Source organism: Schistocerca piceifrons, chromosome 3 (assembly GCF_021461385.2).
Source record: "Schistocerca piceifrons isolate TAMUIC-IGC-003096 chromosome 3, iqSchPice1.1, whole genome shotgun sequence".
NCBI classification, from domain to species: Eukaryota; Metazoa; Arthropoda; class Insecta; order Orthoptera; family Acrididae; genus Schistocerca; species Schistocerca piceifrons.
Window position 1 is genome coordinate 229,996,482 of NC_060140.1, and position 21,484 is coordinate 230,017,965.

The 21,484-nt window shown below is 35.8% G+C and overlaps 1 protein-coding gene across 4 annotated transcripts in view; it reads right to left on the minus strand.

Moving 5' to 3' along the window:
* Window positions 1-21,484, minus strand: part of LOC124787846 (TOM1-like protein 2) — a 132,114-nt gene that overhangs the window by 48,519 nt on the left and 62,111 nt on the right. For all 4 annotated transcript variants that reach the window (XM_047254798.1, XM_047254796.1, XM_047254797.1 and 1 more), the window contains exons 6-9: window positions 19,909-20,033; window positions 12,880-13,058; window positions 12,622-12,775; window positions 9,195-9,279 (exon numbers count right to left, since the gene is read on the minus strand). In XM_047254798.1, the coding sequence (XP_047110754.1) occupies window positions 9,195-9,279; window positions 12,622-12,775; window positions 12,880-13,058; window positions 19,909-20,033 (543 nt within the window). The remainder of the gene's footprint in view (window positions 1-9,194; window positions 9,280-12,621; window positions 12,776-12,879; window positions 13,059-19,908; window positions 20,034-21,484) is intronic.

The window sequence follows — 21,484 nt, forward strand, 5'->3', positions numbered from 1 at the left end:
TCATAAAGATTGTTAGTTTGTTAATCAGGTTTGGTGTACAATATCAAATCATCATCATTCACTATGAAATTATCATTCATATTTTCAATAACCTGTTCTGCAATTGCTTGACCAACATCTATTCCTACAGTACCCATAGACACAGTGTTTAAATATATTTAAATGTTATAATTAATAGTTTAACATCGTGAAGAATTTAAAAAAGCGGCAGCAACAAGAATCAAATGCAGAGCCAGCAAGCTGACAGACTGCCAATACTATTTCTTTGAATTTAAGTCACATCTGGTCTACACATATATTATTAATTTGGAATGAATGGAGATTCTCTCTCATGAAGGCGTCAAGTGAATTTTTATCTGCTTTTTTGAATAGGTATATTTTTCACTTATTTTTCGAGGATTTGGGGGTTACAATATTCAATCTTGCTATGACAGCCCTGTGTTCACTAATCCCTGTATCAGTTTTGATGCTCTTTATTAACTCAAGATTATTTGTTGCTAAGAGATCAAGTGTGTTTTCACAACCATTTGCTATTTGCGTGGGTTCATGAACTAACTGCTCGAAATAGTATTCAGAGAATGCGTTTAGCACAATTTTGGATGATATTTTATGCGTACCTCCGGAATTGAACATGTATTTTCACCAACATATTGAGGGCAAATTAAAGTCACCACCAACTATTGTCGTATGAGTCAGGTATGTGTTTGAAATCAAACTCAGTTATGCTTAAAATGAATGTATTTTCATAGATTACAATGATCTTAATACACAGTTTGAAATGGAAACCTGAATCTTTGCAGGACAAGTGCCAAGACATTGTACAAATCTCAGCATTTCCTTAATTTTTCGCCTGGATGTAAAAAATGAGTTTCAGCTGATTTCAAATTAAAGTATTCTTATGTCTTTGTGATATTCACCTCGGTAATATTTCCTAAATCCAAAAGCTCATGAAATTCTAGTAATATGGAATACAATGACTTTTCAAAAACTTAAATCATAACATACATCCTTGGAACCAATGAAGCACTTGCATTTAAGTTGGCAGTGGATACATATTATTTTAATAAATAAAATTTTCTTGGTAATAACAGTGCTAGTCACCAATAAAACCCATATAAAATAAACTGAAAGATAAAACACTAGATCATGGAAGCTCGTCAGAAAAATAAGGCCAAATATCATTTGCACATAAATCTCAGGAAGGTTTTTGTAGAAACAAAATCTTTCATGCTTTATAACATTACCTGAATTTTTCGTCAGTACTTGACAGAACATTAAAATCTTTGCAAAACATCGAGCATCTGTTTCCTATTTAATACAAAACTATTCCTTACAGAATGACAATTACAAACATAAAATTATAACACTTCTAGATAGATATTTTCAAATATACCTTGCACAGAAAAAGAATTTTCAAGCAACAACAATCAACCCAACTCTGAAGGCACAAATATAAAAGCTAAAAAAGTTATAAGTGCACCATGAAACTGTTACAGTAGTTAAATACACACACAATTATTTACCACAGTACTTTAACAATTTCTACTCAAATGGAAGTAACCAAAATCTTTACAGACAAATCTACTATAAATGTTGATTACCATCAATAGTGCCCATTTAGCTCCCTATGTTTGATAACTATGAGTAGTATTAACATAAATAAGAAAGCCATATTTACCAAAGTAGAAACTGTGGCAGGGGTGACAGAATAAAAAGATAGTAACTGGATTTTAGGTTTTTCAAAATCATAAAAGTAAAGGGATAACAGAAAAAAAGGACAAGAAACATGAGTTATTTTGATTTTCAGTCTTAAGGGCATCTGAACATTTCAAGTCAAAGAAACTGACACCAGAAACAATACTAAATAAGTAGGAAAGAGGAAAAGCAAATATAGAGAGCTGGCAGATGTAGCAGTGAGAAATGCAAACTCCTCAGAAACCTAAGCCAACAACAACACACCCAAAAACAAGATCAAACCAAACTCAAACCGTGCTCCATAACTACTAACATTCAATAATAAAGAATTTAATAACATGCTGTAAAAAATGATCAAAAGAAATATTAGAGTTTAACATATGATTAACAATGAGATTGCTATAGGTCAAGCAAAATCTCAAATCAATAGAGGAGTACTGCACAATTGCTGTATTGGCCACAAAAAAAGAAGCCTTCCTGGTTATCGCATTGTAGCTAGTCAGTTAGTCTGCGATGACAGCTTTGTTTCTCACATACTGCCCTTATATATCTGATCACCAAGATGCCCATAGTGTGTGTTTTAGCTGTTTAATTTTGATGATACTTGTAGTTTCATACTCTTATATATTCTTTGTATAGTTACATTTTGTGTTACTTGCTATATATTTCCTGTTTGTGGATAATCTGAGGATGGATTCTATCCTAAACGCATCTGATAAAATCAATGGTTTATCAGCTGGTGGCTTCTTATTTTCTGACCAACGCAGCAATTGTGCATTACTCCTACTGATCTGCAATATAGCCACATTATGTCACAACTGCAACAAATACTCAAACTGACAAAAGATAGAAAATGAAATTAGCTGTGTTCTTCTAAAAAAAAAAAAAAAAAAAAAAAAAAAAAAAAAAAAAAAAAAAAAAAAATCATCATCCCGGCATTTGTCTTCAGAAATCACAGGAAATTTAAATCTATTCAGTGCACTGTCATCCTGAATGCATGCCCAGAGCAACAACTCTCACTATGTAACATGCTGTGCAGAAGCATTTATGGGTATGTGAAGCAGATGTATCATGAGGAGGCAATGTTTTAGAGATACAATTATAATTTCAATTGGCACTTCAAGTAAAGGATGTGAAACTTTGGAACAGACAACATAACAATTTTAGGTGTGGCACCTTTGAGAACTTTACAATGAACCAGGTGTATAGTCTCTTGTGTGGTAAGACTAACTGTGTGCATAGATGTGGGACATGCGTTCACAAAAGAGTTAGTCAATGTCGTTGTGTAAATGGGATGGAGGCAAATGCAGAATAATTTATGGTAGCACAAATAAGAATGAGTATTTCATCCATGAAAGAAGACACTGTCAGGGCTGCAAGTATTGATAAATACAAATAAAACAGTTTTCTGCATTAGTTACTTATTTATTTTGCCATTGCACATATCGCTAGTTCACACCATCATCTACAGTTGGAGAATTGTTTAATTAAATAGCTGGTATTGATGAACAGCTACCTTTGCAAAGCAGTACAGTGTAAACATAATGTAACGTGAAGATGACATACATCAGGTATCAGTACACAGATCTTTTACGACTCTACTGTCCCCCCTCCCCCAAATGGAGCAACATAACCTACACTGCTCTTGGTTTCTTGCTGTGATAAGATGTCTTTACTCTTCACCAACGAGCTATGTAAATAACCTCTTCTCCACTTGCAGATGACGGTGTGAACCATCGAAACACGTAGTGACAAAATAAATGAGTAACTGACGCAAACAACTGTTTTATTTGTGTAGATAGAAATGAGTGGGACACACAAGAAAATTTGAGAGCTTCTCCAAAATGAGCACTGTAAACAGCAGACATTATTGCTATTGTTTACAATTTGCATTTTCAGATGCCAAGTTAACAGAAATATGTAAGAAATGAGCTCATGAAATATTGTAGGGCTGCAGGAACTAAAAACGTTATTACTGTAGCAATGTCTCAAGTACAGAAAAAAATAATGTCAGGAAATAACTGAGAACAGAAGCCAATATAATGGTCCTATGGCAACACAAAGTGGGTGCAGGAAGGTACTGCAAACACACAATGTTGAAGCACAATACATTAAGCTGAAGTCATGTGTACGATGGAAATAGGTGCTCCTGAGAGTGTGAAAAACTAGGCAGAAGAGTAGATTGAACCAGAAGAGTTAAAAATTAATGAAGATAGTGCAATGGCATGTATAGCAGTACCTCATGGAATGTATTCAGAGAGTAAGTGGGAAATAAAATAGTATAAAAACTATGAAGTATGAAAAAGAAGAATAAAAGCTGGAAGGAAAAATGGTGAAATGTCTATTGAAATAAAATACAGAGAAACAATGGTGAGAAACATTTAAACACTGGATAATCGCTGTACAAAAGTACCAAAATGTATGAAATAATCAGGAAAATAACAAGCCTAAAACCAGGTAATTTCAAATTTCATATTCCCTTCACTCCAAATGTAAATGGAACAGGACAATGAATTATTTGCCACACAATGTACATGGAGTTGTGGATTAGATAAGCAGATGTAGTAGGTTTAAATAACTGGCATATATGTTGGTAAAATGGGTAATGCATGCTTAAAACAGCAGCATTTTTACAGAACTACTGATCTACTTACACCTGAAGGGTAAGTTGTACTTGTTGCTTGATCCACAAGCACTCCCAAATCTCTAGACCAGTGACTACCAGTAATTCTTGAGTATGCAGGGGCAACGTCTCATAAACCTGGTGAAGAAGACCCTGTACTCTTTGGAGATTGTAGCACTAGGGGAGATTCTCCATTCTGTGCAGGAGTCTGCATCAGTACTGGAGGCAGACACTACTGATGAAATATTTTTCTGTTGTGGTGATGCAACGGGTCTGTGTGACATGTCTTCAGTGCATGGATGGGAATCTCTGTAGCACACTGCTGTCTGTTGATGCATCCCTTATCTCTCACCAATCATTTCATCTTGGTTCCACTGCCCACTGGTGTACGGGAAAACAGACTGCACTCACAACTGAACGAATGCTTATCCACTGAAATATATTCTTGGAGTGACGACATCCTGATGAGTTTAATGCACTGCACCCTCACACCCTTTATACATACGGAAGTTGGATGGAAGTGGTTGCTCCAGAAATCAATAATGGCAGATGGGTGGTTTTTGGGTAGTGCATATGACATCATAAATGTCTTATTTAGGAATACTCTGCTTTTCCAAATTTCAAGAGTGACCTAGAAAGATGACCTGAGCATAGTGCATCTCTCTCTACCTGACGTTCAAATCATGACCAACTGAATACAGACTGCTATGGATCAAGAGAGCTGGAGGTAGGGGAAGAAACCATGCAAAAATTTGAAGTAGTGACTTGGAAGGTCGCAATTAAAAAATATACATGCAAGGTCAATCTCAGAGCCTTAGGAGATTAATGACTGGCTACTGACACAACAACTGAAAACTGGTTATGGAAAATTTCTGCATCTCATATTGTCTACACTAGTATCCTCACATCTGTTCACAAGAGGAGAATAGCAACCACTGATTTAGTTACCACACTTGTAGCTAAACTCACTAAGTTTTTGTGTGACAAATTACCAATACAGCTGTACAGCATGAAACTTGAAAGTATGTGAAACAGAGGTATTTTACACAGTACATACAGCCCACATGTCTTATATAAACCTCCATATGGGAGAGGGGAAAAGGGAAAAACTTTTTGCAAAGAGTTACTGTGTCAGTGGTAGCAGTTTAGTCTTGCTTTGCCAATAACACCTTATTGAAGGATCAACCATCGAAAGAAACACTGTAGTTTCCCACAGAATCATTACAAAGCACATCCTTAGTGTGTACACGTAACATGCTAGTATTTAAAATGATATGTACTGATTTTTTTCCAAAATATGCACGTTCTTCGGAAACACCATTGTAGGCTTTGCTGTTGTCATTAGAACCAATTTATTGAAACATCACTAATTCAACCGATTGCAGAAGTTTAAGGTAGCAGTATACATGCGGCGGCTCATTTATCTAAATATGTTAATAAAAGATATAGTAACTTTTATGTGAATACCGCTAACACTGTCCAGATTTTGCAACCTGTTATGTTGAATATGCCTAGTATCAACAGTGTAAAAATATAAAGTTTTTATCTTGATTACTATGTCAGTAACTGCAATATGTAAGATGGAAAAAAGAATAATAAATACTGGGCATTTGCATTTACTTAAAATGAAAATAATTTTGGTGAATCCGAAATACAACTGGCTCTCTACTAAAGATAAGACAAATTCCATCTACCAAAACATTAACACTTTTGAGACACAACCCCAGTCTCGTGCAGGCACTAGCTATAGTCAATGCCCGAGTCAGAGATATCATCTCAAAAGTGTTAAGAAGATAGTATAAGGTTATTACAGAAATTTCAATCAACAAGTAGAATATTATGGGTAAGCAATAATGGTTTGAGCAGAAATTAAAAAGAAAGGTAGCTGACAATGGAAAACAGGCAAAAGGCAAACAATCAAAGCAAGCAACCAAAATAGATAGCAGTATAAACGAAATATAAAAAAAAGAGTACATGTTGGGAAAAAGCTGAAAAAAAGGAGTGGTGTGGAAAAAATTGAAGAAAAAGTGAGCGAATAACAAAAAGCAACAAAAATTCAGGAGAACTAATTGCTCTAATGAAAGCTAATTGCATTAAGCAGTAGCAGAAACAAATTGAAAGAGGTAAGAAACACCTGCTTCTGTAGGGAACATAAAAATGACAGACTAATAATGGCTCACACAGATGCATACAAGCAATCATGCTTCCTATACGCCACCCATCAAAGGCAACATATATAAATTTAATATCTGGTAGAATAAAAAATATCCTTTACTTCACACCTCACAGTAGTTTGAAGCTCATAAAAATAGAGACAAATAAAACAACCAAGCTTATCTGGAATATTGGTGCACAGGATGTGGTACAGAGCAATCTGCCATCTGCAAAGCTCTGAAATGTTGGTATTGCAAGAGAGTATTCACTTCCAGAAAGACATTCACATTTCTCTACAAAGCTGAAGACCACGTTCTAGGTGTGACCAGTGTGTATCTCAAGCGTACATTGCCCACTAGTGTCACTGCATTTTTCATACTTTCTCTACTCATAATACTGCTTATAGAAGTTACATGTAAGTTGGTACTTATCATAAATGATCTTAAAGATATCTGTTAAATTTTGTCCATGCTGGTGATGAGGTTTGAATAAATAATTGTGGTAGGGTACATACTTGAAGTTACTCTGTAACAATTCTTCTACCTGATAAATTATGTTTGCATCATACCACAGCCTTCATTCTTATTCTTCTGTCGGTCAACTGTCCTTTTAAATATCAAGGAGGATTTTTTGACTCTGAAACTGGAAGGATTCAGTGCCTGTTTTTTAAAATTATTGTCATGATAATTATTTTGTTGCTGTTGGTTGTATCGCCATCTGTACTTTCAATGAGTTCACTTGCTCACTCTACCTTTTATAAGTTTCTGTTGACTTTCAAATTCTCATTTTACATCAACATGCTCATCTCTACATCCTTTATGAAAAATGAAGAAATATTGGAAACAGACAAAAATACAACACTGGCAATAAACATTATCTGTGTCACCTGGAAAAGCATGGCCATGACTACAATTGTAAACAAACATGAATTATATTATCTCTTCAGTCTCTGCTCTCTGGAGAAATTGTGTCCTGGTATTTTAAATAAGAGCACATTTATCTGCTTCCTTCTCCATTGATATTGTTTAGCTCTTCCTTTCCAGTTATTTTTTTGTTTTGTCCTTTCTTACTTTATCTTTTAATTCTGTTTCCCAAAGGTAGACTTTTTCCTGTATTTGATTTTCTGCAACAGTCTATGTCTTGTTCAAACAAATTTCAGGCTTGCAGCCGGCCCGCCATTTAATTCATTCTATGATATTTCAACTGGGCACCTGCCAATCATCTTCAGGTGAGCCAATGAAGACAGATGACCAACCACAAGCCTGAAATTTGGTTAAACATACAAATTGCCAGGAAAATTTTGCAATTCACTTAAGTCTATTTCTTTTTCTGCAGCAGTATGCTTCTCATCACCATCAATGAATCTTCTCTAACAGACATACTCACTGAAGCTCATTCTATTCTAGTGGCACAATAAATCTATTTGCCAGCACTTCACAATTTCTCTCTCCTGCATGAAATGTTTCATGTCTCCTCCTGAGTTTTCAGCAATTCAGCTTTCCTTTTGCTAATTACCTGTGCATTCTACTTACCTGTTTTCTGTATGAAACCTGAAAAATGAACTATTGATTCCAAAAGCTTGTGCATATAATTACCAATTTAATTGTTATCTATTACCATTTTGATCCTTGTGCCTGTCCGTCGTTTCAATTTTTGTTGTTTTATAAAATGTTAGGTTTTAGAACGACAGACAAAGTTAAAAAAAATCCATCAGTGCACAGTGATCAGTGTATAGTTGACATAATTCTACCAAGAGGTAGGATACCGCTAAGAGATTACAGATGATGCTAATTTGAACAATTATTTTAGGAATCAAAATTGAATGTTTGCTGACATGCTTTCAGGAGGTTCATTTACAATTTTGTTTTCCTCACTGCTTAAGTGAATACACCTAAGCAGGTACATGTGTTATGGGAACTCATTTACATTCATCATCAACAATTTCTTGTCTAGTATCACTAGGATATGAACTGCCGACAGCAATGGAAACAGACTTGATTTGCAAAATTTTGCTAGTTGAAACTGACTGTAATTTGTATTGAAATAATCTGAGATTAACTTTTACACAATCCAGAATTCTGAGTTCAGCTTGAGTGATAGGCCTTTTTTCCCTGACTTTAAATTATCTATACTGATTGATTCTCAAAGCACAATTGCAAATCACCACATTTTAATAGTGTTTTGCTAATATCTTCACATGCCATCCATCAGCACTTGTCAGTTCTCAATTTTCAAAGTATTATATTTTGAAGGCAAAAATAATATCTTCCTACCTCTGGCTTCAATGAAGTGCACATTAAGTGTCTTATCTGAAAGAAGAGACTACAGAGTATTCGAGGAATTATTTTGATACTTAGATGATGAACCAAGCTTCTGGCTGGAACTTCTTTAAAGTTATAAATAACACCCTTGCTGGTTAGCAATCCAAGATACTTTGGTCAACGAATCTTTCGGAAAACTTTATGTGAGGAATATGTTCAGGTGTTAAATTTTAGTACATTATCAACAGTCAAGTCTTACAGAAACTGAATGTAACAATAATTTCAAAATTTCCTCGCCATTAATTTATGCTGATTATTTATCTTTTTTATTAACTCAGCTTGTGGTTTCTGTGTGATTAATCAAACAACCCATGCTTAAGTTTCATTCTAAAGTCTTTAAAAAGGAGAAAAAATAAAAATAAACAGAAATCGAGGCTGCTCAAATCTCAGGAAATACTCACGACTGGCTGAGAGCGAGTCTGTGCTACTGCTCCAAGGGCTCCATTTAACTGGTCAGGCTCCAGATTATCCTGATAGCTACTGCTTCTGAAACCAAAAAAATCATACACTAATCAAACTTTATATCACTTGCAGAATATTAGGGCAAACTGAAAACTTACAGTATGTGCATTAATAATTTTGCCGATAACATTAACACTATTACCTTCTGAAGAACGCTTTTTCTTCTGAAGAATTCTTACTAATTTACTGACGCTACAATATAACCAACCTTTAAAATTTCTTACAGATATAAGAAAATAGAGTGCAGTGAGCTTTACTCAATAATAGCTCAGTTATGGCTTTTGTATGTACTATAAATTTGGCAGTTGTACATCAAAACATTACTTTGTTGCACACATCTCTACACAGCTGGATGTTGTGCAGAATGACCCACAATCCTCTACAAAATTTCTTTATTTCGCACAGAATAAATGTTCACTTTTTTTGCCTCATCAACAGAGTGTTTGTCAGAGACAGAGTTAATAATAGGAGGAATAATCAATTATCTGATCGAAATAGCCATCATCTGTTATGTCCAGTATGAAACGCAGTTATCAATCAGATGTCAGGATATAATGAGTGGATATCACAAACATTATGAAGACTGAAAATAAGGGGAAAACTCAGTTTGAAATATAATGAAAAACATTTTTCTATAGCTAAACAGAGAAGCTTTACAATCAATTAAATAACATTTCAACATGGCAGATGATTATATATAAAAGCAATTTTCTTGTGTGTTTGTAAATGAAATGATTTTGGAGAAAAATAAACACGGCCTTACTTATTGATCCACTTTTACATACCTCAAATATGGAATGGGCAATATGCTGTCACTGATGCTGATAATCAGGTGTGTCACCTTTTACATTTGTTGACAATGTCCTTGATTACAAAATTCATCAACAGAAAATGGAAATAAAATCCATAACAACTCTCAAAATATTTGTGTGTTGCGTATAAAATATGTTCACCTAATACATAAATATGTGAGAAAGACTTGTATTATCAGAAGAGAAATAGCTCATGCCATTTAGATACAGTATCAGTCAACATTAACCTGACAGATGACGAAGTGAAGTATTAACCAATTAATCCATTCTTGAACATAACTATTCATGATGATGGTTGGATATGTGACCTACTTCTACAGTGACTATAGTAACCTGTGACAATAAACGTTGCTTCTGATATCCTGCTGAGTGTGAAGTCTGAGATATGATTTACCATATACAGTACTCAAAATTGTCAATAAGGAATGCACCCAATAATCAAATGGGGCATTTAATGCTTGAAAATGTGTAAGCAGTCATTACTGATGCTGAGGGTACTTAGAAGCATTTATCATCATAGATCTATGGACACAAAACAAAATTAATGCTCTAACATTAACAAAGTGAGTAACTAATACCCTAGTAGTAGCATTTAAAAGCTGCAAAGAGAGCCCATTTTCCACTTTCCTGTGAATGTGAGAAAATAAACTGAAGTTTTATATTTATGACAGAAGAGCAGTTCTTACTACTGAATAACAAAATAGGAACAACTGTAACTTATTGGGTAGGCACACAAATCTGAAAACATAGCTAAATCTGACACTTTTGGAATTTTCTACAATTCTTTCAACAGGATAGAGACAAAGGAGGACAGAAATAGATATATGCACATGTGCTGTCAGGAAGAAAAAGATATTCCAAAATCTGGATTTGGAGATACATGAGTGGTAGTCAATGACTTCAACTTGTAGAAGAAGAAGAAGAAGAAGAAGAAAGGAAGGAAGGAAGTGGATAAAAATAAGATATGGAAAGCAGTTGGCCTAATAGTGGCAAGGTTGAGCACAAAAATAAATTGAAAGAAGAGAGGGGAAAAAATAGCAATGGGAAGAGGCTGGTGGAAAGGTTTGCTTTGAGCTGACCTGATAGCGTATAAAAATAAATCTGTTCCATATGGGTTTTGCTTCTTGCTTTTTGACTGTGTTTGCTGCTTACAAAATGTCTCAGCTGCTTACAAAAGTCTCAAATATTATCATGAAGGCAATACAGATTTGTAACGAGTTTTCAGTTGAATGTAGATGTAATACGCATATCTACAAACATGTTCTAATACCTGCTTGTTCTGTCTTAACCATACAAAAATGACTGCAGTGGAAAAATGGCTGTGAAACTTCGGTACTGATAAGAGTGTTATACAGTAGTAATAATAGGAACTAAGTGAATGTGAATTGAGAATCTGATCAACACAGGCCACTAGCACTGCAAGCAAAGAGACTTGACCAACAGTATACATGTGAAGGTATGCCACACAATTTAAATAAACGATGTACCATAAATGTGAATGCACTTACTGTCAAAATGAAAAAGGTATCTGATACTTAGAAGGGTGTGTAAAATAACAACTGTGCAAACACTTGTAAAGGCACATGTTCTTTGGTTTCCTCCCATTTTATCTCGTGGAATGAAAGTAACAGAGTGTGTCCAGTCTTTACCATATCTGAAATTTTAGAAATTAATTCTATGTAAGGCAGACCATTTATCCAATTTACTTTTACGTGAGTGGTCAGTGTTGTACAAACTCAAGAAAGGAAATAATTTAATGTAGCAGTCAGTAGAATAATGAATTGCAATGTCCACCAAGACAGTATGGTACTTAACTGAACCCAAGCAAGCTCTCCATATGTTTATTTAAGGGATTATGAAGTTTCAACGTTGATCTGTCAGAAAGAAAGCGAGTTGCAGTCTTTGTGGCTAGATGGAGCAGTTAAGATTGATCACGATTGTGACAGAAGTGTCAAATCTAGAAGTTCTGGAGCATCAAATGCTTACCAAGCCACTACATAAATTTTTCACCAGTTTATGTGAAAGAATGTACCACTTAACTAGGCCACAGTTAACTAGAGAGAGCCGACACAAAATCAGACAACCAAGAAAGAGCCCTGTATCCTGTTGATGAGATGATACCTGTTCCTTATTTTTCTCAAATACAGTACTGTAAAATAGTATGTGAAATACAAATAAAGGTTACCTTTCTTATTTTAATAATTTCTTTGCAGGCCTTTTTACTAATTGTGGTCATTATATAATTACAGTAATTACTTGCTAGAACATTGCCATGAATATGGTAGGTAAAACCACGTAAAGTCTCTGTGGTGATGATTAACACTCTTCTTGGCTGTTAGAGATACCAAATTTCATAGATTTTTCATGAAACTAAAGAAAAGCTATGAAAAAAAAATACAATTCTGAAATGATTTTTATACAAAAACATATAACCCCTGAAAAGGGGTTATATGTTGATGTGAAAACTATGTAACGGTAGCTGTAAATTCAATTCCACTTCTGAAATAGATCATAATGACAGCAAAAGGTACTGCGGTATTGAAGGAGAACTTGCCCTTTTTTTGACGATTCATAAGTAACATTTCTTGATTGGGCAAACATATCAAAGTCCTTGTCCTCCTTTTCTTTCATATCTTTCTGTGTTCCTGACTGAGCTGGCACAGTATTGATCATACTCAACTGAGAAGTAGCATTTCCACTGCCCAAACCTGCAATTGTTAATACAGTTTAGTATGATGGCAAAACGTTTGCAACAATAATATAATGAACGTGCACATTTTCAGATATAAAATTCATAACATCTGGTACTTACTCAAACCAGCAAGTTTCGTGTTGAGGCTTGTTGGTGCTGCATCTTCACTCAGGTCTATCAGTGAGTCTCCTGCCTCAGAAGCCTTTGCAGCTGCTGCAGTGGCAGTGGCGGCAGCAGCAGCTGCAGCTGCAGCTGCTGCTGGATTGCTGGCCTCACGGTTATTTTCAAATCTTTTGTATCTGGACAAAAAATAAAATAAAGAAATAAAAAAAAAAAAAAAATGAGACGTGCGTGATTTCAATTTTAGATGGATTTTTTCTTCGAACGAAGGTAAAAAAAGAGATTTGTTGGTGCCCTAACAGTATCTGACTACACGAGATTTATTGTCCAACACTAGGTGAACAGTTACTTAAGATAATTACTTATTTTTGTTTTTGCTCTAATTTTTCTCTGTTTGACTTTAAGCTGTCAGGCAGCTTGTTGTATAGAATGCAAATGTTGCCTTACACTGCTGTGACATTTAGATAGCTCTTACTAATTAAAAATATATCAATGGAATGAGGGGCCTGACGATGACGGTTCTCTCTATTTTTCAAAAATTGGCAAATTTTCATGAATAAATTATACTGTTTGGCGAACATAAATACAATGCAATGGCAGCATACTGAACTCCAGAAATAGGTATTTAGTGGCAAAGGAAAGAGGCACTTGTCTCATTATCTTCCATATAATAATTTGCTCTCTGTATGAGGTACCCCAAAATGGAATGCAACGAATGAGCACAGAATGTACAAGTGCAAAGTATACAATACACATGGTTGCAACAGCTAATTCATTGTTCATCTTTCGCTCCAAACAAATTACCTACATCTACGTACCTCTACCTTAAATGAGGAAAACATTATTCTGACAATTTTTTAAAGATCTTAGAATTCAGCTATGCACACTCTGAATGTTTCAATGAATAATTATACTCAGTTAAAGGTCTCCTGTGCTTGTCTTAAGTAAATGAAATTATTTCAGTACAGTAGATAGAGTGGCTTGTAAAAATGATGGAGCACTACTCAATGATACAATATTTGTTTATAAAACAGAAACACTGCATCATCATCTGTAGTGTCAATCTTTATTTTACTCTTCAACAATTCACTTTTTTATGCAGTAACAGTCCATGTTACGTGACGCAAATATATCAGTAAGAATCTGAAGAAAGTTCTTTCTTCACATATAACAGTAACTGAGTCTGCTTTATCATATTTATACTAAATGTCTCTTACCATGGAAATAGATGGTTGGTTGGTTGGTTGGTTGGTTGGTTGGTTGATTGATTTGTGGGAGGGAACCAAAAAATGACATCACTGGTCCCATTGAATTAGGGAAGGACGGGGAAGGAAGTTGGCCGTGCACTTTCAAAGGAATCATCCCAGCATCTGCCTGCAGCAAGTTAGGGAAATCACAGAAAATCTAAACCAGGATGGCTGGATGTGTATTTGAAAAGTCATCCTCCTGAATGCGGGTCCAGTATGCTGACCACCTCGCTCGGTCATGGAAATAGAATTCATGGAATCACTTACGGCTAAAAAATTTCATACTGAATTGAAAATGTATCAGCTCACGATAGTAATATTTTTTTCCCCCTTTTTCTCACATTCTTACTATTTCACATACCTATCTTCTTTTACAAGGGCATCTGAAGTTCAGATATCTTTACTGGATGTTGTATACTTGTACATACCTGTCTAATATTCATGTGTGTCTAATATGTCCTGTATCTGATATTGTTTACATAAAGGCTTAAAATAAACTATCAAACTTATTCCAGACACAATCTGATGCCAGTGAATAATTTATTTTACTGAATTTATTTTTTTGAATAGGGAAAACAGTCTACGGCCTGAGTGATCTTTTCTTTCTAGTTTTCTCCCCCTTCTGTCTGTGGAAGGGACATACAAGTCATGAAAGCTAACAATAATGCTTTTTACTTTGAAGTTTTCCTGCAGGCAGTGTTAAGAATTTCGTATTCTGAAGCTAAATAATTGTTGGCCATTCTGTCTCCTTGTAATTTAATAGTTTTCATTTCCACTACATTTCCTGAGGGGAAATATGATAGGAACCCCAAGCCACACTCTGACTTAACTTTAGTGTCAGAGACCTAAGGGAAAACATAAGTAATGTATGGTTTCTTCTTTTAAATTCATTGTGTTTAAATTTTCTCCTCTCCTCCTAGCTTCCTCAAAACTGTATCATCTACAGCTTACAAAATTAATCCCTAATCCCTCAATGAGCAGTTCAAATTGTTCTTGCCAAGGGAGGGGACTATTTCCCAGGATGAATTTCCACTCTGCGCCAACTCCCTCTTAGCAAGCTGAACATTTATCAGCATTCATTTATAAACTTTACATTTATATAATTCATTCATTAATAAACTTTACATTTATATAATTATGTTTCCTGTTGTCCTTCCTGTTCATAAATGTAATTGTTCTTTTATTTTATTTCTTAAATACTTCTCTACCTGGCTCTTCCTTATATCTCCACAACCATGTATCTTCCTGTTCTTTTCTTTCCTTTGCTGTTAGCTTACACAACTATATCCCACCTCTTTCAGCTCTCACTTCATACTGTTTTATGCTGCACAGAACACACCTGAAACTTCTTGGTCTATTAAAACTATGTGCCTGATCGGGACTTAAACCTGGAGCCCTTGCCTTTTGAGGGCAATTGCTCTACTGACTGAGCTGCCTAAGCATGACTCACAGCCTACTCTTACAGCTTTATTTTCACCAGTACCTATCTGCTAACTTCCAAACTTCACAGAAGTTCTCCTGCACACCTTGTGAAACTAGCACTTGTGGAAGAAAGTCTAAGACCATTCTCTGCAAAACCCTTCCTTTCAGGAGTGCTAGTCCCACAAGTGTGCAAAAAAGGGCAGCTCGTTTTGTATTATCATGTAATAGGGAAGAGAGCGTGGCACATATGATATGAGAGTTGGGATGGAAGTCATTAAAGCAAAGACGTTTTTCGGCACGCCGAGATCTATTTACGAAATTTCAGTCACCAACTTTCTCTTCCGAATGCGAAAATATTTTGTTGAGCCCAACCTACATAGGTAGGAATGATCATCAAAATAAAATAAGAGAAATCAGAGCTCGAACAGAAAGGTTTAGGTGTTCATTTTTCCCGCGCACTGTTCGGGAGTGGAATGGTAGAGAGATAGTATGATTGTGGTTCGATGAACCCTCTGCCAAGCACTTAAATGTGAATTGCAGAGTAATTATGTAGATGTAGAAATCATGCAGAACAACTTCTATAATGTTTGGAAGGTGGGAGAGATGTACTGGTGGAAGTTAAGTTGTGATGGTGAGTTGTGAGACATGCTGGGATAGCTCAATCAGTATAGCACTTGTCTGCACAATGCAAAGGTCCTAGGTTTGAGTCCCAGTCCTGCACACACTGGGCACATGGTTTTAATATGTCAAGAAGTTTCTAATCAGTGGACACACTTTTGCAGAGTGAAAATTTCTAATGAATACACTTCCATAGCCCCTTGCGACACTGACTCATTGTCCTGTGCATACCCTCACCGCCTCATAGCTTCACAAGATTTGTTGGTTGGGAAAAAAGCAAATGTGTAAGACAAGACACGTTGCTTCTAAGGAACTAGCATGAAGACAATGCAGAATAAAATACTAGCAGTAAAAGGTCTAACCAAAAGTATTTCAAAACTATTTCATGAAGCTGGAGTACTGGGCTCACATTAAGAAACAGTGCCTCAAATTTATCAAGTGATGACAAGTATAACTTTTTACAAACACTGGAAATAAAAAGGAAGTTCTAGAGACTCTTTTTTTATTTTACTGCCTGTCTGCCTCCAAAGCTGAGTTGTCAGTGCGGCTAACTACCTTGTGGAGGACCTGAGTTCAATTCCTAGCACTCCCAGGGATTTTTTTCTTAGTGGGAGTATTGGTACAGGGTGCACTCAGCCCCATGAGGCCACATGAGAAGCTACTCGACTGATTAGTAGCAGTTCCAAGGTCAAGAAACCCAATAAAGAATGGGAGAGCTGTGTGCTAATCACATACCCCTCCATACTGCATCCAATGATGCCACTGGCAGAGGATAACACTGAGGTCGGTCGGGCCCGATTGGCCCATCTAGGACCACAATCTGGAACTTTACCTTTCTTTAATAAGCCAAAGTCTAAAATTCCATCAGACGTAGTGCCATCTGTGAGAGCAGCCATGTCATATATCAACTATCACATGGCTTTTGATGTGGACATGACCACATGCAGCTGTTAACAATTATGAGCAACTCTTAAATTATGTCCAAGGACAACAATGGACACCCAGTGGTGCAATGGCCACTTGGCAACCGACACCATCTAGATGTTGCAATCCCCCTTGACATAGTCTCCCCTAGTTACTGTCGTACACTTAATTCTAGCCCTGTTTCCACCATATTTTCTAAGATTCCTCCCTAATTTCTCATAATGCTTCTTCCCACCCCTATTTTTGTTAGGTTTCTAGGTCTATGGACATGCATTCACAATCAAATATCTGGACAAAGATACAGTGAAGATCCGTGCTAATGGGGTAAATTTCACACCAGCTCTTAACAATGCTACCAATAGCAGATCACATATGCTCCGAAGAACATGTAACAGCGTCTTCCCCACAAGAAGCACCAAAGAGAGTTGAAGCAAAACCTATACAGCACTTGACAAGACACCAATGCTTACAAGGAGAGGTCACCAGATGTTGGACTGACTTTTTGAATCCGTATATACTGTGATGTAGGTTAATATCCCAGCTATCACACCCTGCAGCCATTCACCCTGGTAGGCCCTCATTTGTGAGTTATTGATTGGGAGGGGGAATTGAAATTTTGCTTGACACTCAATATCATTAATTTAGTACACTCATATTGATTGGCTGCATGGTTTAATGGATAGGGTAAGGCCCTGACATGGACAAGGTCATGGGTTTCAATCTCATTATGTACTCCTTTTTTTATTTTTAAATTTTTATCAAAATTACTTTGATCATTAATTTTATTCAATTAACTGGTTTAAATATAATTTTATATTTATGTTCCTTTCTCATATTATTTTAATCATCATATCAGCTTCTTCATTTGCTCTCACTTCTCTTCCTATTATTCTTTTATCATTTGAAATCTTTGTTCCCATGATTTCAGTTAATTTTGATTTAATTTCTTTCATTTTATCATCCTATTTTTTTGTTCATGTTACTGCAGTCATTATTTCTGTTCCTCATTTTTCTTGAATTTTATTTTACTTATAATCCCTTCTTGTGCTTAACTCTTCACTTCTTGTTTTATGTCCATAGCATATTAAGGAATTTGGATTACGTTTTAAATGTTTGTACAATGATTACCATTCCAAAAAATAAAAAAATAGTTTTCAACACTATTGCACAGTCAATATAAATAGATTATTTTATCTTTTGTTTATTAACTGATGGAGCAGCATTTTCAAATATTTAAATATTGTAATAGATAAATATAATGAAATTCATATTCAGAAAAATTCCAAGCTGAAAATGAGAACAAATGAAATAATTCATACAATGTTTAAAATTTGACAAAGGAAAAGAAATAAAAAATTACATTTAAACCAATTAATTGAATAAAAATAAAGATCAAAGTAATTCTGGTAAAGATTTATTTTAAGGCACTTGATGCTATTCGAACCCACGACCTTCAGCACATGGAGGCTTTACAGTAGACATTGCATCACACAATCACTCTACATTAATCTCCTCTTTTAAAGCTATTAAGCATCACACAAAATTCTGAATTTGTTTCTGTCAATTACTAGCAAACGATTGTCCACCAGCATGAATGGCTATAGGGTGTGATACCGGGGATCTTAGACCTACATCACTATACAGGTTGTTTCAGAAAGTCAATCCCACTGCTGGAGACCACTCCTTCCTTGTAAGATCCAACATCGCAAGAGAGAATGAGAAGCTTTGAGAAATCTGCACGAGGACAAGGAAACTGTAGTTCTGCCACCTGACAAGTGCAACACCATGGTCCTCACATCACATGTGGACTACAACAAGAAAATTTTTTATGTTTTGAACAATGTTGCATACAGACAGATAGATGTCGATCCTACAAATAAAGTCGTGAGGAAGATGACAACTCTTCTCTATGAGACAGGCTTGCCATGTCACAATTATATGGCCTTCCAACGGTAAACAAGGAAAGAATTCCTCTAAGACCCATAGTTAGTAATATTGGAAAATCTACACACTGCCAAAATATCTGAAACGCATTTTCAGTGAGTATGTCGGGAAGTCTGATGACTTTATATACAGTCTCAGTCAACTGTGGCTTCAGGATGCAGATGTTATGCTCAGTTTCAATGTTCTCTCCCTCTTTACAAGACTTCCACTTTCTGATTCCTTGGAGTTAATAGCAGAAAAGTTTGACAATTGTTTCACAGAACCTTTTACACAAATTTTGACATCAAGTTATTTCCTGTTTGACAGAAAATATTAAGAACAAACCAAAGGCACATCATAAATAAATCATGCCGAGAAAACCTGAGAAATCACTACGGCTGGCTGGTTAAAACTGCCAAATACTGTCATGGTCTGATCTAGGAATTTGTATCCAATATTCTGAAATTCTTTGTGAAGTATTTATCCAGTCCTGACTGCTGATTCTGATGAGAAATGGAAGAACTGACTCAAGTTTTAGCTGATCCTTGATAGCTATTTTTGCTTCACTTGTGTAATTTTTATTTTCCTCACTCAAAATTACCCTTAGATGTCAACTTTCATTCATTTTAGCCCCTTGCAAGGTTTTTTCCACTGATTTCATTGGACGGCAAGTTCCCTGTTATGCGAATACAATATCTCTATTTCCTGTTCACTATTTGGAATTATTATTTAAACACCAAATTTATTAAGACAGTCAAAGCACATGACACATGAATCAGTTACATTTTATGAACACTGACAGAAAAAAATCAGGTATTTATAATGCCACATTCACTGACGCTTACCAAAAATGTTCTAAAATTCATCAATAGCCAACAATGCAAATGTCACTTACCTCAAAAACAGATTATTCAATTCATCATTGACACGCAATAATTCTGCAGTGATTTCATCATTGGCTAATTTTCCAACCAGTTCTACAAGCCTCTGCTGCATAGCCTGACAGGTAGCATGCAATTCCTGAACAAAAGAAATATCAAATGAGACATGATAGTGTCTGTAAAAGCACAAATGAGGGAAGTAAAAAAAGATTCAATATTTCCAACCATTATCTGGTAAAGAAATCTACTACTTTTGTCGAAAATTGTAAATAATTCTTACATATTCTCCATTGATACTAAAAGCAAATATCTACATGACAACATCTGTGGTACTGTGACACATTTTATTAATTTATAAAATGAAGTTAACTCTGAGGTGAATTATGAGCACCTGCTTTTAAGTTATATTTTGACAGTATTACGGAAAAATGCCTACATCCTGTTGACGACAATGCCATTACAGAAAGAAATGTCATATTACGCACTGCAATGAAAATTTAAAGTCTCTAACCACAGTCACTAATTGATGCATCTTTATCTTTAACACTTAAGCTAACACATGCACCTTGAAACCCATCTTAATTCAAACATTTAAAACATGTTTGAAAACGGGCATTGATTGAGCAACTTTTGAATACAGTAACTCATGTAGCCATAGCAGAGGTGTCCAGAGAATATGCCAGCAGTAGCAGTTTCTGTTTACTCTGATGATTTAATACAGTTTTTGTTCGTATGTGCTTTTTTGAAGATGTGAATTGTGTATTTAACTGTGTTGACTAGTGTATACTAACTTAGAATAAGTTACTGCATAAATTTTACAGCATTTGCATTGTGTGAGCTGCTTTTGGAGTGAAGTAAAAACCAGAAGTGGTATAGCAGCAGCAGACTGTAAATTGTGTCCAGCGTCTACTTAGGTTGATGTCATATTCTTTGGTTCAAATGGCTCTGAGCACTATGGGACTTAACAGCTGGGGTCATCAGTCCCCTAGAACTTAGAACTACTTAAACCTAACTAACCTAAGGACATCACACATATCCATGCTCGAGGCAGGATTCGAACCTGCGACCATAGCGTTCGCATGGTTCCCGACTGAAGAGCTTAGAACCGCTCGGCCACTCCACATATTCTTTGGGATATAATCAAATGTTTATTAAAGATGGACAGGGACTGCACCTGTTGTGTATGGATAAAGGTAGAACTGGCCACGGTGTGTAAACTGCTGGAAGCTACGTAGGCCATAAACAGCTGGAAGCTGTGTTGACCACAGTTGACAAACTTCAAGCTGCTGCACTGGTATTGGGGCACTTCTGATGAATGCTTTGACAATTGTAAAGACTATAGCATTGCATGGGATCACTGATTTTGCAGCAATTTCTGATTGGCTTATCCTGGCTGTCAACACTATCCTAATGATAAATAATGAACAGTGGCGGGATCACAAATATCTGCTCAAAAGGGGAAAAATGGGTACCGGGTGCATGGCTATTCCCTTATGCCACAAAAAAGGGTTTGAGGTATAGTCCACTGCCAACAATACATCTGAGACAGCAAGAGCTGCCATGTCTGTCGAGACTGGGGCTGACCTTCGT